The sequence below is a fragment of the Theropithecus gelada genome, chromosome 1 (assembly GCF_003255815.1).
Source record: "Theropithecus gelada isolate Dixy chromosome 1, Tgel_1.0, whole genome shotgun sequence".
Lineage (NCBI taxonomy): Eukaryota > Metazoa > Chordata > Mammalia > Primates > Cercopithecidae > Theropithecus > Theropithecus gelada.
Window position 1 is genome coordinate 150,461,115 of NC_037668.1, and position 18,212 is coordinate 150,479,326.

Consider the following 18,212-nt stretch of genomic DNA (forward strand, 5'->3'; position numbering starts at 1 on the left):
CTCTGTCACCCAGGCTGGAGTGCAGTGGCATGATCTCGGCTCACTGGAACCTCCGCCTTCCCGGGTCCAGGTGATTCTCCTGCCTCAGCCGGAGTAGCTGGGATTACAGGCACCCACCCCCATGCCCAGCTAATTTTTGTATTTGTAGTAGAGACAGGGTTTCACCATATTGGCCAGGCTGGTCTCAAACTCCTGACCTCTGGTGATCCGCCCGCCTCAGCCTCCCAAAGTGCTGGGATTACAGGTGTTAGCCACAGCGCCTGGCTGGAAACAATATGTTTTAACATAAAAAACAGAAATGGAATAAGGGCACATATGACTAGATCTATATTTTCATACTTAAACCAATATGGTTTAAGCAGATTTGTTTTTGAAAAAATAATATAAGACTGGGGTTATTAGCCAAAATATTTTCATTCAGGGAAAGCATGTGTCCAAGTATTATCACTTGGAAAATTTGAAGCTATATTTAATTTTGTATTTTTTATACTTTGTACTAGTTAAATTTTTAGTGAGGAAGATTCCCAGTTACTAAAAATGTTTAATGTTTTTATTCATCAAAACTGAAAACTAGAAATAACCTTGTTGTTTCTTAACACTTTGGGAGTTTTTAAAACTAACGGTGCCCGGAATGACTTGGGCATGGAAAGTAAGGAATACCTATTGAGCAGTCACCTGGCATTGGTTCATCTACACAGAGATGACAACTAGATTATATTTAGTTGGCTTTTATTGATTTATACCTTTAGTGAGTTACTGCAAAACTAAAATTATATAATAATCATTTTCCATTGCTTTAGAAATTTTAACAGTATTCTGTTCATAAAAACTTTGGCCATGATGATATTTTGAAAATTATAAGGGGCCTTTCCCTGTCTTTCTTCATGTTCTCTGTTGAATTCGTGACCCCATTTTGCAGTTCCTTAAATTACATTATAAATCAGAAAATATACATATCTACTCCAATTGAAAGCTCCATTTCAACCGGCTCCCCTGTTCAGAGCAGCTGCGTCTTTGGATGGTTCACTTAAAGCTTTGGTCGTAGCCTTGACTCAGGTGAGCTTTCGGCAGATGCAATCACCAGACAGCACATGCTACCCAGAATATTAGGTAGACGCCAAAACATGTGTGGTAAGAAAAAACAAAAAACAAAACAAAACAAAAAAGCCCTGCAATGTTTAGCAGGAAAACACAGTGCTACATCTCATACTTTCAGTTGAGAGTCATGAGATCACTCATAAGCAGGCACACAACGCTGTTTTTTGTTTGTTTGTTTGTTTGTTTGTTTGAGACGGAGTCTGGCTCTGTTACCCAGGCTGGAGTGCAGTAGCGCCATCTCCGCTTACTGAAACCTTCGCCTCCCAGGTTCAAAGGATTCCCCTGCCTCACCCTTCTGAGTAGCTGGGACTACAGGCACCCACCCCCATGCCCAGCTAATTTTTGTATTTTTAGTAGAGATGAAGTTTCACCATGTTGGTCAGACTGATCTTAAACTACTGGACTCAGGTGATCCGCCTGCCTCAGCCTCCCAAAGTGCTGGGATTACAAGCTTAAGCAACCACACCCAGTCTTCATTTTCATTTTGAATAAATCAATTATGTAGAAATTTGTATTTATTTGAAAAGATGGTGTTATGGCCTGATTTGTGTCTCCCCAAAAGTCAGATGTTGAAGCCCTAAGCTCCAGTGTGACTGCATTTGAAGACAGGGTTTTAAAGAAGGTAATTAAGGTTAGATGAGGTCATGAAAGTGGGGCCCTAATCCGATAGGACTGGAGTCCTTTTAAGAAGTGAAAAATATACCAGAGTGTACATGCTCACATGATCTCTCACTCTCTCTCATGCATGCACATGGAGAAAAGGCCATATGAAGACACAGTGGAAAGGCACCACCTGCAAGCCTAGGAGAGAGGCCTCACCAGAAACCAACCCTGCTAGCACCTTCTTAGACTTCTAGCTTCCAGAATTGTGAGGAAAAAAAAAAGTCTGTTGTTATACCACCCAGTCTGTCATATTTTGTTTTAACAGCTAGAGCAGACTCATTACTCTGGAAAAGTGTGCTAATTCTTTGACCCAGCTAGTCCTATCACAAAAAGCACTGTTTTTTAATAATACAAGTTTTAAACATTTAAGCAGATATTCTATACCAATGTCATCAATTAATAAAGATACAAAATTTCCCTCTGTACTATCTGTGCCTTAGCGGCTTTCAAACTTTTAGATTGTGGACCACAAAAACATTAAGATATAAGTGTGTATGTATGTGTGTATATATGTAATACATGGTTTATTTATAATATTATATGTGTGTATTTGTGTATTGCAAAACAATACTTTTCCTAACTACCTGACTGTATGAAATAGGTTCTGCTCAAGTCTATTTTATTTAAGAAATACATGCTTGTGTGCATGTGTTTTCAAATCCATTTGAAAGCCAAATTATTGCTTGATGTTTGAGTAGTTCTCTTTTTAGCTATGTTATCCAAAACATTCCCTAACTACAATTTCCACTTTTTGCCTTAGCATCTCAAGATATACATGAAGTACATATGAAGAATAACCATCCATCATATTTCTCTCTCTCTCCCATCCCCTACCGCCCCCACAAACACCACACTCACACATGCGCACCACATACAATGAGCCTAAGGTTGAGGCAAATCCATTGAATAGGTCCTGTTCAATGCAAAGCTTTTCATACAATTTAAATTATAGTGTCAAGCATATTGTCTTACTGACTTGTTTATAATAAAAATATTTCGATTTGATGATGCAACTAAGATATAGACTAATGCATACTGAATAAGTAAATTCCCAGTTAGGAAATACGGTATCCTCGAAGTAAAGTATAGATAATTTACATTCTTGCTAGTTCACATAGGCACCTTCTGTATGAATAAAAAATTATATGACTTGGCCTGGCATGGTGGTTCATGCCTGCAGTCCTGGCACTTTGGGAGGCAGAGGCAGGCAGATCACTTGAAGGTCAGGAGTTCTAGACCGGCCTGGCCAACATGATGAAACCCTGTCTTTACTAAAAATACAAAAAAAAAAAAAATAGCTAGGCATGGTAGTGCCAGCCTGTAGTCCCAGACACTTAGGAGGCTGAGGTGGGAGAATCACTTCAACCTGGGAGGCAGAGGTTGCAGTGAGCTTAGATCATATCACTGCACTCCAGCCTGGACAACAAAGAGAGACTTCGTCTCAAAAACAAAGCAAAACAAAACAAAAAAATTACATCATAATTTTCAAAGAAAACATTTGTAAAGGGAAGTTAATTTCATCAGTTTCTATCTTATTCTATTTCTTTTGGGTGTATGCTTAAAGAATTCACGCTTGTAGCCATCAAAGAGTCTGACACTGATATCTGTGGCCTAGGAATGGATAGTTAAAGGAAGGCAATAGGTACTATAGGGACAGGTTTTACAGATTTGTTGTTCTTTGAAACAATTAGCAAAGTTGACTAAGACTCAGAAGCAAGAAATACACATTTCATAATTAAACATTACCCCGTCACATTCAAACTAATAGTGATCCTGGATATGTAAATATGAAATCAAAATTTAATTTCCAAACAATAGAATTTCAAAATCAATATTCAAATTTCAAATTTTCCAAAATTTCATGGGTCAAAATTCTAATGTTCACTTCTATAAGTATAGTTGTACAAGATAAGTAAATTGACAACTTTTAAAATTGTTAAAATCTATACACACGGAAAACGGCCATAATTCATACAGCTTTGGAATATATATACATGTGTATGTACAAATTTATATAGACATAAGAAAAATAAAATAAGTTAAAGGTAAAAAACCTTTCACATTATTTAGAATATTCACTATTTCATGCTCCTGATTTCTGGATACAAATATTTTCTATTATTTTTTCTTTACAGAATAAAATTTATTTTGTGCCCTTGAGAACACAAGAAAGAAAACAAAAGAAAAAGAAATAACAAAGAAAATGTTTTTAGTTACATCCTTTTTCATTAGAGATTGCCCTCAGTTCTGAGACAGCAATTGGCATAGAAACATTTTCTAAGTGAATAATACAACTCATATATTTGCTCATAGTCTCATATAGCAAATTCATGCCAAACAGGAAATATTAACATTTTTAAATGTTTAAATATTTTAAATGTAAATGTAAACATAATTTAAAATAATCTTTATTGAATTAACTAAATAGAAGTGTTTTTGCACACTTCTTAATTCTCACCTCTTCTTTTGTCTTTTTAGATATCACTCGGAGCCAATCTCCAATCATGCTCAGGACAGCAGCAAAGTAAGCAAGCCCTACAAGGATCCAGAACCACACGACAGGCTTATAGAAGTCCAGATATTCAATATCAGATCCACCTGGAGACAAAACAAAGTAGAACAAAATAACTTCATATTCTTAAAAGTAAACAATCCAGGTATTGCTAAAATTACTAACTGAATTTTGGTTTGCAAAACATAGAAATCTAGTATTCTTGTCAATGGACTTATATTATTTTCTTCATTTTGAATTTCTGATTTTCATTCAAGTAATTCTTACCTATTTTTCAAGAACAAGTTAAGTTTTTCTTAATGAAACCTTTCATTGCTTCTTCAGATCATCATGATTTTTCCTTGCTTCATGTTTCATTTACATTTATATAATCCATCTCAGTCTTGTACTTAATTATTCTATGTGTACTAAGTTTCTTTTTCCACCTCTATTTTAACAAATAGAAGATAGCGATTATACTTTTGTTGGTGTGCATTTAACTTAGCATATTTACCTCATTGCCAATAAATACATGCTAGCTAATCAACTTAATGCCAAACTGAACAGCAAGTGAACAACTCTAGCGATGGTTCATATTTTAAAGTCATCAGTACAATGAATCACTAACAAATGCCAGAGACAATGACTTGATGGTTCGAAGGAGAACAAATAGAAATTTGCAGGTAATACTACCATTCATCACTCTCTGACTTTTCTGAGAAATTCCCATGACTGTCATAAAATAAAACCATAGCTCTCAAGAAAAAAAAAATTGGCAAGGCTCTTTTTTTTTTTTTTACTCTAATCCTTGAAGAACTTCTCCATCCACTTGGAACAATACCTATACCTATGAGAATCTGGGTTCATTTCAACACACCCTTTGTTCAGTACCCCATTAATATGGGGGCATTTATTAAGTCCCAACAGTGAAACTGTTTTTATTTTCACAAATAAGAAATCAAATACCTCTCTTGAAAAATTCATAATTTAGATCAAGAAATCCTCATATAGATATTTAACCTTAATGGGGTATATTGCATGATGGCAAAGAGAATACAAAAACACTATGAGAGGACATAGAAGAAATGATTTTTACTTCTGGAAGAAGGAAAGTAAGAATGGGAAAGTGAGTCTTAAGTAATGAGGATCAAAACTTGGAATAGCACAGTGTGGAAAATATATAGTATAGTCAAATGACTTCTAGTCATGGATAAATCTCCACATGTATTTGACCAAAGAGCAGATAAGTAGAAGAGAGAAATCTAGAAAAAGTAGGCTGTATCAGATTGTAAAGATTTCATCTTAACTCAATGGAGAATAAGTAAAAGTCTCTAGGGAGACAAGTCCTATATATTCATATTTGACTATCTCCACAGAAAGATCCAGTGGCAGAGAAGAACGAATTGACAGGGAAGCCCCATGAGAAGCTTTTGTTCTGAATTAGCTAAGAAATTATTGTGTCTGAGTTAGGGCAGAGATGGCAAGAAGAGTAATTTTACAGGCCGAATTATCAAGGACTGATGGCCAGTTACTTGTGATAAGTGAGAGGAAGAGCTCTCTGATGACCAAAGACCCACACTGTGGGTCTTTGGTGATATTGTAACTGAATGGGGGAAGAAAGATTGACTTTTTTAAAACAGGTAATTAAAACTGAGAACCGACAGGTTTGTTGTGCTTGAGGTAATAACCAAAAAGATCCTTAAAATGCAAATCTAACACTTACTAGAACAGGGCAGAAGATAAGGATTTTAGGACCAACAGCATAGAGACTGGAGGTGCTTAAAAGAGCGTGGATTTGCTCAATTCACAAAAATTCAGCCAGTAAATTGCAAGTATATCAAAGATCAAGTATAAAATACTGAATATAACATTATTGTAGAGAAATTAAATTTTGCTAATAAGTTGCAGGTATATATTAAAAATCAAGTATAAATTGCAAGTATATATTAAAATCAAGTATAAAATATTGAGTATAACATTATTGTAGAGAAATTAAATTGTAAGTTGCTCATGATGACATTTTCAAATAATAAAGGGTCAATAAAAAGACAGCATTTTTCTGTCAGGTAAATAAATTGAATAGGCATCGTTCAGCTTTCTTTTGGGACAAAAGTAATTTTACAAATACATTTTACAAAGTGAATAATATTATTTTCAAATATTATAAAAATTTTACTTTGTGCAACATTAAAAACTCATTTCTGGGAATAATTGTAAATGCATCTCATAATGGTTAAGAGTTGGCCCATGGAGGATACAGCTCTAAAACTTCACAGAACTGACTTAAGAAATATGTGTGTAAATCTGTTACATGATAGGCTCACCAGTGAATTTCATTTTTTCAAATGTTTCCATTTCAATGAAACCAAAATGACATTTTTTCCCAAGTACTTTCTCTTTCAAAACCAGAAAAAATTTTCATCCAAATATTTGTGACTCATTTAACACATAAGTTCACCAAGATGTTGACTTTAGAAGAGTTAGTTCATGCTCAGATTACTTTTTATAAGTCTTCTTTCTTATAAACAGGATGTCACAGTTTGAGAAGAGTAAATTAGCTTAATCACTAAAAGGTCTATATTTGGGTAAAATGTTCAACCCACAAGTTTTAGTGGAGTCTAAGCCCAGGGGAAAAAATGTTTTTTCCTTTTTAAATTGCCACTCTCAAGATGAAATACTGGCAGTCAGATGATTTAGGAAAAACGAATACTATATATACGAAATATTGTCAAACAACTTCCAAATCCTACTCACTTGCTGATATCTAAGATTCATGAATTAATTTTCACGTTAATCAATTCATTTCATCTAAGAATCTTATCCAAATTAACATATCTGTGATGTCAGGATAGCTTGCTAAGAAAAATTGTTTTATTTTTAAATTAGGAATAAATTAGGAAATACTTTTTTAAAAACTTCTTGAATTTTACAAGCATTAATTTCAATCTAGCTATATTCAGGAAACCTACTCATTTGTCTCTGGCATACTAAGAAAACCTAGGGTAATTTCTATTATTGACTTATTATTGACAGGGCTCCTGCCCCTGTCTCCCACACTCTGTTTTTGCTCTTTCCACAGACTTCGGAGATGCAGCCTACAAGATGCTACAGCCTACTCTCCCCTCCTAGGTCCCCCACTGACCTGGCAGAAATATTCACTCCACTGCTTTTGTTTTTTTCTTTATTGTCACTAAAAACATGCACATAAATCCTTTCCATTTTAAGAACTTTCTGGCTAACCATAATAGGACAGTATACAGTTGGTAATAAAAATAACAAAGAGGTGTGGAGGTATAAAGGTTTTGGGAATCTTATAAACTTTTCCAAGTAGTTAAAATAAGTCTACTCATCCTGACATTCTTATATGATATATGACAGCTTCTTTTAGATGGTGCGATCTCTCTCTAGATCTCTTGTCCTTAATGCTTGTGTGAGGAACTCAGTCAGAGCCTAATCCAATCTAGTAGATTAAACTACAAAAAATATAGCTTAGGAAAGTTCAGGCTGGTATTATTGCTAGGGAACCATTATCTCCACAAAGCAGGTTTCCTAAACATTTGCTGGAAATAGTCCCTCTACCCAGCATTAAGAAAGCCCTAGATGGCTCCAAAGAATCATTGATTAGGTGACAGAACAACCCATGAGGCCATGGCAGGCATCTCGTAGAAGGCCTTTTTTTTTTTTTTTTCTTTTTTTTTTTTGAGATGCAGTCTCAGTCTGTCACCCAGACAAGAGTGCAGTGGTGCATTTCAGTTCACTGCAACTTCCACCCCCTGGATTCAAGCAATTCTCCTGCCTCAGCTTCCCGAGGAGCTGGGAATACAGGCACTTGCCACCACACCTGGCTGATTTTTTGTATTTTTAGTAGAGACAGGGTTTCACCATGTTGGCAAGGCTGGTCTCAAACTCCTAACCTCAAGTGATTTGCCTGCCTTGACCTCCCAAAGTACTGGGATTATAGGCGTGAGCTGCCACAAAGGCCCCTAGAAGACTTAAAAAAAAAAATTTGGCCCTGTAAACCCTGCCTAACCTAGTTAATATGCTCATTTCCACTGATTTACAGAATATTCAAAATCAGATTTGAAGAGTGGGATGAAAAGGAAGACTTACTGATTACCTCCATAAATGAAATCATTTCATCCTAACGCCCTGTGGGTAGGTGTTGAGGGGAGTTGCATTCTCATGCTTCACACTTCCATTGACTTAGGGCAGGGCTATTAGTAAGACCATGTGGCCATAGAATTAAGTCACATTGCCAGCTTCCTTTTGCAGCAATAAAGCTGATCATCCAATTGCCATCACTCTCATGGTCTGTTTGGAACTCAGGAATGAAAGACCAGTTTGTACCAGCTCCTTGAAATCCCAACAGTAAGTATCCCACCTTAAAATAGAGATGTCATAATATCAGCAGAGAAAATAACATATGGCAGGTCACTCAAGAAAGGGGTAGCAGAGCTAGAGTTCAACACAGGTGTCTGAATAGCTCCAAAACACAGGCTCCTTCATTGAACCCAATGGTCCATGTCATCTATGATGTCAGCTACTGTCCTTCTTATCATTTATCCACCAACCTGTTTTGCTCATACTGCCTGGGAAGTACTTAGCTAAGGCAGAAAACACTAAATTGGACAAGGCATGCCTCTTCTCGAGGTTCTCACCTAGAAACCATGTGGGTCTGAAGACAAGCACCATTCCACCAAGGGCCTCCTTACCTTGCTCTGTCCTCTCTCCAGCAGCTCCCAGCCATCGGCCCTTTTGCGTGCTAAAGAACTTGGGCATACAACATCCCTATCCCTTAAATATAATTTTTTTTCTCTGTGATTTTCTTTCTGAATCACAAAGTATTTGTAAAGAAAAAAAAGATATATCCTGGTTTTAAAGAATAACCAAGCCACTCCAGACTAAGGTTATCAGTTCCATACACCTCTTCTGATTTTCTAAAATGGCATATCTGTTATAGAATATAAACATAGATAAATAACTCCATTATAAAGAAAATGGGGGTCATTCCTTTAAACCGGCCTATAATTATTTTAGCTTAAATATCAAACATGGATTTTAATTTTGTGGGGTTTGTTTGACTTTACTTTTATTAATTAAAGCTATCCCGTCTTAATATGAGGAGGGAAAATCTTAATTTCTGTTTTAGTATATCTTATTTTGTTGTTAAGTAATTTAACCGAATAAGGTGTTTCTCACTGCTTTAAGGACTCAGAACCCCTTTTAATAATGTTATAAATCCTATTTTCTTTTTAACAAATGGAAATATGACTTCAGTATTAAACAATAGCTTACCTACTAAACCAAACTTTTCATATGCCATTAAGTCAGAAAACCAGAATGCCAACAAAGGTGATATTTGAACTTGTATTTGGGGATTTGAAATTTCAGCATTCGAGAAGTTGTCCATGTCCCTCTAGGTACTTGTTCTTAAACTGGGAAGACTGCCATGAAAAGAACAGCAGTCTGATGATCATAAAGAAAGAAAAACCAACACATGACATCACTCACTCATCGTTTACAAAGATGGAACAGTATATACATATACCGAATTGTTATTCTTAGAAATTGTCTTTAAATCTCAATCTAGAACAATTTGGAATATTTTTCACGGAATGTAGTACAATTTACTTCCTGCCCCACGAAGCTGTAATTATCCATTACTGAATACTTTTCTCCTCAATATTTTCTCCACATGTTTTTACAATACTTCTATATATCCATTCTGAACCCTAAAAGTTAAGGAACTTTTTGGTTTGTTCATAGTCCCTAAGACTTCTGAAACATTTGGGTCAAATTCCACTTATTTAATCATGCAGATGGCCATTATTTCTGTTGTGAGTTCTCTAAGAGTCACGAGTTAAATCAGGGAGTGACTAAACCCTTTACAGAATTTTCCTGTGTAATAAAACAGAGCAAATACCAGGAAGAGAAAAAGATTCCCTATTTAATTGTTGCTCCAGGATTTCATACATTCTGTCTCACAGGAACAGGAACTAGAACAATTATTGTCACTAAGTGCTAAACACAGTATCTGATATACAATATGTGTCCATTAAACACCTAAACAAACAAATGATCAATGAATATAAAACATCTCCCTAGCAGTCACACAAACCCGCCTTTTCCAAACAAAGCAAATTTTCGGAGCCATTGTGATGGTGGTAATGACTGCTCTTCAATAGATCTCACTCTTTTTCAGGTACTTTCCTTGTTACCTGTTAAATTCCTGGCAAATTTCTACTCAGTTATCAGCTCAACAATAGCAATTTTAATACCTGGCCTTTGACATGGTTGCAAAACTCTTAGTCAACACAAGGTGCAGTTTTCTAGAGGTCTCCATTTGAACTAACTGCTTGAGGGTTGCAAGGAGAAACATGCCATGGTTTTTAAAGATATTTATGTTTTCATGATAAAATTCTCTTAAATTGAGCAAGCTCTGAGCACTCCACTGAATGAGTCATAATTTCAGTTATACAGGAAAGCAAACAGTTTGGTTACTAAATATTACATTTCCAATAATGACTTTGAAAATGTAATTCCAAGAAAACTGAGTCCTTAATATAAGAAATACAAATATGTGCTTCCTAAGTAAAGAATATGATGGCAAATGATTATAACACTGTGAAAAACTATAAAAATGTAGTAAAGGTAAATACGCCAGAAGAGGAAAAATTTTACCTGGGAAAGTCCCAAATTGTATTATACCTCTATATGAGGGAGCACCAGGTACTAAGCATGAAGCCTGGTTGACCTAGTAAGCATTCAAAACTACATGTGTGATGAAGAAAATTTCATTATTTAACCAAATATACTAAATTTCACTGATCAGAATTCCATGATGATGTATTTGGATGGTTAAATAAATTCATGCTCAGATGGAATATGTGCTTTCATAATATTAACCATGAGGATTTCTTAGAACATCTGGATTTTTGCCTAGAACTTTTGGATTTTATTAGAAAACTAGGTAATGTGAGGACGCTGCTTTGTGAAACTATAAATTCTTCTCTGGCTTTTTCACTCTTTCACATTACCCTTACAAAATATTACCTCAGGTTTATGGAAAGGAGTATTTTTTTTCTTTGTTTCCTATTTAAAAAGAAAAAAAAATTTCAGACAGGGTCTTGCTCTGTCACCCAGGCTAGACAGCAGTAGCACAATAATAGTTCACTGCAACCTCGAATTCCTGGGCTTAACTAATTTTGAAAAGGGGTGTTTTTAAGGACTTCACTGGGCAGCTCCTAAACAAGCTATGGAAATGAATTCACTGGCTTGTATAACCCCTTTAAGGTATAGATCCTAAGGGTTTATATTAAAGGAGCTACCAGCCTTGAAAAGGAATTTTTAATTGTGTTAGGTTGGGTAATTATTTCACTTTTCTCTAATTTTGAAGAATCACCACTTTATGGTTTTTGTTTTTTGGTTTTTTTGTTTGTTTTTTTAAGTCTTGGGCCTTTGTAAAAGAAGACAAGTTGTAAAAAAGCAAGCGTTCATACATTACCATATAATTAATAAGACTTCTTAGATTTTAATGAAGAAAGAGAAAAGCTTATTTAGCTAGCAAGCATGACTTAACAACTTACCACCCCAGACTTCCAGTCAAATGAAAAATCAAATGACAAAAATTAGGAAACAGAACATAGGAAATCAACACTAATTCTCACATACAATTTTGCCATTAACTTTAACTTATCTCTACAAATTTGATTATACATCATTACTGATGATTTCAAAATCCCAGCAATTTGGGAGGCCAAGGCAGAAAGTTCGCTTGAGCCCAGGAGTTCAAGACCAGCATGGGCAACAAGGAGAGACCCCATCTCTACAAAAAATACACAAAATTAGCTGGGTATGGTGGCATGTGTCTGTGGTCCCAGCAACTTGGGAGGCTAAGGCAAGAGAATTTCTTGAGCCCAGAATGTCGAGGCTGCAGTGAGCCACAATCACGCCACTGCACTCCAGCCTGGGCTACAGAGTGAGACTCTGTCTCAGCAAATAAAAATAAAAAGATAAAATAAAATTAAGTAAATAACACTTTGCAAAATAATTTCCTTTCTCTCTTCTCACCTTTTAGGAAAAATTACTCTGCACTTGCTACTCTTAGCAACAGGGATCTGCTTACTCATATGACAAATAAAAGTGTCTACAGATTCTGTGACCTCCCAAGTCCTTTTTAGCCCCAGAACCCTGAGCACTGAGAGAGAACAGAAAGCGCCATCAGGAAGGAGCAGACAGATACCAATCACTAAGACAACCAGTCACTAAAACATGTTCTCTACATAAATAAATATGAAGTTAAAATTTTCTGGGAGATCTCTTCCTGTAGAGAAAGTACTAAACACTGAATTCCTACATTCAGCCACATACACAGAGACACCTGAGCACTGCCTGTTTATTTGCACCAGTGGTCTCTAAATGCCTTCGATTCATCACCCACAGTGATAAACGGCAAAGTATTGCACATTATTTATGAATTAGAAATGTATTATGCTCTACTATATTATATCATAAATATTATGATATTTAAAAAGTAAAGAAGTAGTGAGATTTAGAAATACATAGAAATAGGAGTTTTCATCTTTTCTTTTTTTTCAAGATGGGGTCTTGCCCTGTTGCCCAGGATGGAGTGCAGTAGCATGTTCATAGCTCACTGTAGCCTCCTGAGATAACACAAGTGATCCTCCCACCTCAGCCTCCCAAATAGCTAGGATTACAGGTGCATGCCACTATGTGCACCAAATTTTAAAAAGTTTTTGTAGAGACAGGAGTCTCACTATGTTGCCCAGGCTGGTCTTGAACTTCTGGCCTGGTGATCTTCCTGCCTCGGCCTCTCAAGTGCTGCCATTTTGCCACCATACCCAGCCTAATCGTCATGTTCTCTTATTGCAGAAAATCTACTTTTCTTGCTCATTCCTTGGGGGCAAGCACTATTTCAGAGTTCTGGTCTAAACCACCCCATCATCACTTGTTCTTAAGATGCTTCTAATAATTATACTAATGTTAAGAAATACAGATCTATTACAATTTGTATCCTAAACACTTATGAATCACTTTCCAAAATATACTTCTTTTCCTTTAATAACACCACAGTTTGAAGAATACATTCTTTAAGTTGCCTTCAGAAAAGTTCAATATAACAATGTAACCTAACCCTGATCCTCCTCAGAGCAAATTTTGCAGGTTTTGCAGACTGACATCAAATATTAAGTGTGCATTATGGAAGGGACATTTTTGTTTCCTTATGAGATTTATAGCCCAACAGAAAGATGAAGAGGTTCAAGCTAGAGCAATTCCTCTTGCTTTTCCCTGGCAAAATAGCAAAATTAAGTGAGAACACTGTCTTTAGTACATCTAATAGCAAGAGGGAAAGTTCTAAACAGTAAATAATTGATATTTCCCAGATGGGGAACTCAATAGCTAATTTTATAGTCATAAGGTACCCAGAAGCAAAGTCCAATTTTGTGTACTCTATTGGACTATATGTGGCAATTCTTTTCCAAGGTCCTTTAAAAGAAATTCACAATTTCTGTTTTTTCCAAAGACTCTTGCAAAGGGCACACATCTGCTACCTAGCCGTTGCCACATCTGCCCCCCAATCCACATTCTCATTCCAAAAACACTCTCTGGACACAAGGACCTGGAGTGTAAAGATGACAGTACTAGCAACAGGGTATCATAGCTTCACAAAGACCAACACAGCCACAAAAATATTTAAGTTAAGGAGATAGTGATGAATCAGCAAAACTAGTGTCAATTTATCTTACTCAGCATCTGTCATATTAATCACATCAAATTCTTATGCTAATTATAATCAACGTATATTTCTACAAGTTTGTATTATTTCCTCTGTCAAATAAAAATAAAAGTTACAGATTTGAAGATGGGTAACAATATAATAAAAACTAATAAAAATAAAGTTGTTTATTTGATTATTCTTACTGGCACACAGCTATCACTCTCCTATTCTATGATACTATGCCATGACTCTCTGAATTTTTCATCTTCTACAAAACCATAAAGAAAAATATTGTTTTTCCTAAACTGGTTTATACAATGGTCACAAATATAATATTGTTTAGGACTCTACCCACATTCATTTTTATTTATACTTTTTGTATTTTTTTGGTCTCAGATCTTTTGGGCTACATACTGAATTGACACTGTGAGTTGTTTAAAATAACACTGATACGGTTTGGGCTGCGTTTCCACCCAAATCTTATCTTGAAATATAGTTCCCATAATCCCTATGTGTCATGAGAGGGACCCTGTGGGAGGTAATTGAATCATAGGGGTGGTTTCCCCCATGCAATTCTCATGATAGTGAGTAAGTTCTCATGAAATCTAGTGGTTTTATAAGGGGTTTCCCCCTTCACCTGGTTCTCATTCTTCTTCTCCCTGTCACTATGTGAAGAAGGACATGTTTGCTTCCCCTTCTGCTATGATTGTAAGTTTCCTGAGGCCTCCCCAATCATACTGAACTATGAGTCTATTAAACCTCCTTCCTTTATAAATTACCCAGTCTCGGCTATGTCTTTATTAACAGCATGAGAATGGATTAATAATACAAACACATACAATATGATGTGAGCCCTGAAAATATAAAACCTGTCACATAATACCTATATATTCCACTGTTGCTATAAGGCCTTGTTAGTTACATTTAAAAAGTGATAAGACAGCCTAAGATTAATGCATCATAAGCATACGTTTTGTTATCATCACTATGTCTTACTTTCTCCGGTATTAACAAACTTTCCATTTCTACTTAAGCCAATTATACATCTTGAATAAGAGGTAGAAAAATGAATATTTCAGGACACAAGCTTATCTCATACGGAGTTAGAAATGTCTGAAATTCTCCTTTCCACATTCTGCTAATTATAAAACGAAAAGATCTTCAGCAGAGTGATGCACCCCCCTTTCCCAGGGTCCCCATCCAGAGAGGATGTACACTGGTACATCTACATTGTAGATGTCCTCGGTACATCTACAGTGTACAGAGAGGTGTACACTGTATTTTTGACCAAAAGCAAAGCTTTGTTCATGAAAGTGTCCCCATCTTCATCGATATTAGGGGATTTGCCTAGTTGAACCTTAATTAACAAATCAACAGAAACAGATAAATATTAGCCCTCTCTGAGATCTTACAGAACTTCAGAAAGTATTTTCTGTTCTAAAAATATTTAAGTAAGAAATTTGGGTCAAGGAAGAACAGTAAACAGCCAAAAAGTATAAAACTCTGTTAAAACTAAATTAGGCTAATGAGGTTATTCTGAGAATTTTAATAACACATTCCTACTCTAATTTTTACCATGTTTTTTAATACTTCAAACTGAATTGTTTAAGAGAATGGTTTCGATTTATGGTAGCTGGTAAAAATGATCCATAATAGATTAGTATACTTACTTTTGCCACCATTATTGTATTTTATTTAAAATTGGAGTTAGAACAGTAATAATAGTGAGAAATATAGTTGGGAAAGAGAGAACTGAATTAATAGGCACATAGGACCTTACAGATACAACAATAAAGCAAATGGCAGTTGAAATAACATATATATTATAGAAGAGGAAAAGTTTTCTAAATGTGAGTAGAAAAATGTAGACACTTTAGGTCTACATGACCTACTTTAAGTTAAGTTACAAAATGCTGTCCTAAGATTGAAAATTAAGTGGGTAAATATCTTGGAGAAAAAAATGTTTTAAGTAGCCAAGAACTTCTTCTGAAGTTTGCAGCTGTTTTTAAAACTAAGGCAGAAAAGAGCCTAAGTAGAAAGGGCAAAGATAAGTTAAACCTGAATTCTTGTGCCACTAAAAATAATAATAATAAATTCGTTTTTTCCCCAAGACAGAAAAAAATGATTAACGGCTTTTAGTGTGCTTCAGCAGCTTGAAAATAGCAAGATAGTGCATAAAGATCAACTCTGTAAGCTTTAATTCAAGAAGGAAAATGATAATTCGCTGGAATCATGAAGGAAACCCAGAACCTGGGGAGGAGAACCTGAGCAAACAGCCCCCATGACAGCATCTGGCTGATTAACATGAGTGACAGAAGCAGATTGCCTTCCTCTGTGACTCACCTTTCCACTGGGATCCGAGCAACTCAGGCCAAGGGAGAGAGGTTATTTCTCCCAAGCCCTGGAACTAACCTGGGGAGATCTTGGAAATGCAGTGAGGGAAAGACACTGGGAAAAGCTGCAACCATTTTCCCAGACCTGGGACAGACAGCAGGCGGCCATTTTTAATCTGGACAAATACAAAGTCAGCTATTCTGTGGTGACCTAGTAGCATGCCCACACAGGATTTTAGTCTTGGGCCAGAAACTGGAGTGCCTGCTCTGGAGTAGGGCAGGAGCTTCCACAGCCAAAACTGTGGAAAGTGCCTCAGCAGCAGGTGCTGGAATTGTGCTCTCCTCCATCACAGGCCTGGGTAGGGTGGGGTGGGGAGAGCTGCTGCTGCTGCAGTTTCTCTTGGGCAAGGACACTTGTAGGCAGGGGCAGATTGGTGACATGGAACCAGTCTGTATGTGTCATTACTGAGTGCCCAGCATGCTCCCCTGAGACTTGGTGCAGTGGGCCCTTTCCACTGAAACCCCAGGGAGAGCTCCATGCATTCAGAACACCCACTTGTCTGGCTCAGCAACCTAAGCTGCCTAACCCTTCCTGGACATAGATTGTTGCGCAGTAAACCCCTCTCTGTTCCAACTCTAGGCAGAGCTCCAGGCATTTGGAATACCTCCTCACCTGGATCTGCAGCCTGAATAACTCTGCCCTTCCTGTGCATAGATCATGGTGAAGTGGGGCCCTCTCTGCTCCACACCCAGGCAGATCTCCAGGCATTCAGAGCATCTGTTTGCTTGGTTCAGCAGCCTGAGTCATCCCATCGCTCCTTTGCAGAGATCTTGGTGCAAGGGGGCACTCTCTGCTGCATGCTCAAATCTCCAGGCATCTGGAGCAACTACTCTCTTGGATTAGGAGTTTAGATCTCCCCCATCCCTGGGTAGAGAACATGGGGTCAAGGAGTTCCCCAGCTCCAAGCTTAGGCACACTTCTGGACACTCAGTGGCCATGCACTGGATTCTCCCTCGGTGCTGTGCTTGTACCTGCCATCAAGGGACCTGTAAGCAAACCTGCCAAGTCCAGCCCTGCGTATCTTGGCCTTCCCTGGCCTGAGCAGAGAGCTCAAAACACTGAGCAATCCAAAAATCAGCCCACTGCCTTATGCAACAGAAAGATATTCTCATTAAACAAGGATTAAGTACATACCCAGCCTCACTGGCCACAGCTGGCTCTTACCCATAAGTGCCATCTACTGGCTTGTATGTTGAGAGCATAGCTCAAGATAAAACCTGCTGACAGAAATACATAGGGCTATAGAAGCAAAGTCAAAATACCCTGCCCAGCATTCTCTACAGTCACACCCTATATAAGAAGCAGGGGAGAGGAGGAGAGAAAAGAAGAACATAGTAATATTATAGGGGAAGAAAGAAAAATAAAAATATGCTATTCATATAAAAATGATTACAATCATTAGAAGTGGCAGTGTCTCCAGATGAGAAAGAACCAGGGCAAGACTTCTGGCACCATGAAAAAAGTCTGAATATAGTGACACCACCAAAGGATCACAATAGCTAGCTAGTAATGACCCCTAACCAAAATGGAAACTCAGAAATGACAGATAAAGAATTCAAAGCATGGATTGCAAGGAAGCTTAACAAAAGCCAGTACGCAGTTGAAAATCAACACAAAGAAACTTCTAAAGCAATCCAGGAAGTGTAAGAGATAAACATCTTAAAATAAGTCAATCAGAGCTTCTGAAATTGAAAAACTCACTTAAGGAATTTCAAAATAAAATTGAAAGCTCTATCAACAGACTGGACCAATGAGAAGAAAGAATTTCAGAGCTTGAACTCTAATCTTTTGAACTAACGCAGTCAGACAAAAATAAAGAAAAAAAAT

The 18,212-nt window shown here is 36.8% G+C and overlaps 1 protein-coding gene across 3 annotated transcripts in view; it reads right to left on the reverse strand.

Annotated features, from left to right (window-relative positions):
• KCNK2 (potassium two pore domain channel subfamily K member 2) overlaps positions 1 to 18,212 on the reverse strand; it is a 240,679-nt gene that overhangs the window by 35,031 nt on the left and 187,436 nt on the right. For all 3 annotated transcript variants that reach the window (XM_025366351.1, XM_025366357.1, XM_025366341.1), the window contains exon 6: positions 4,220 to 4,359. In XM_025366351.1, the coding sequence (XP_025222136.1) occupies positions 4,220 to 4,359 (140 nt within the window). The remainder of the gene's footprint in view (positions 1 to 4,219; positions 4,360 to 18,212) is intronic.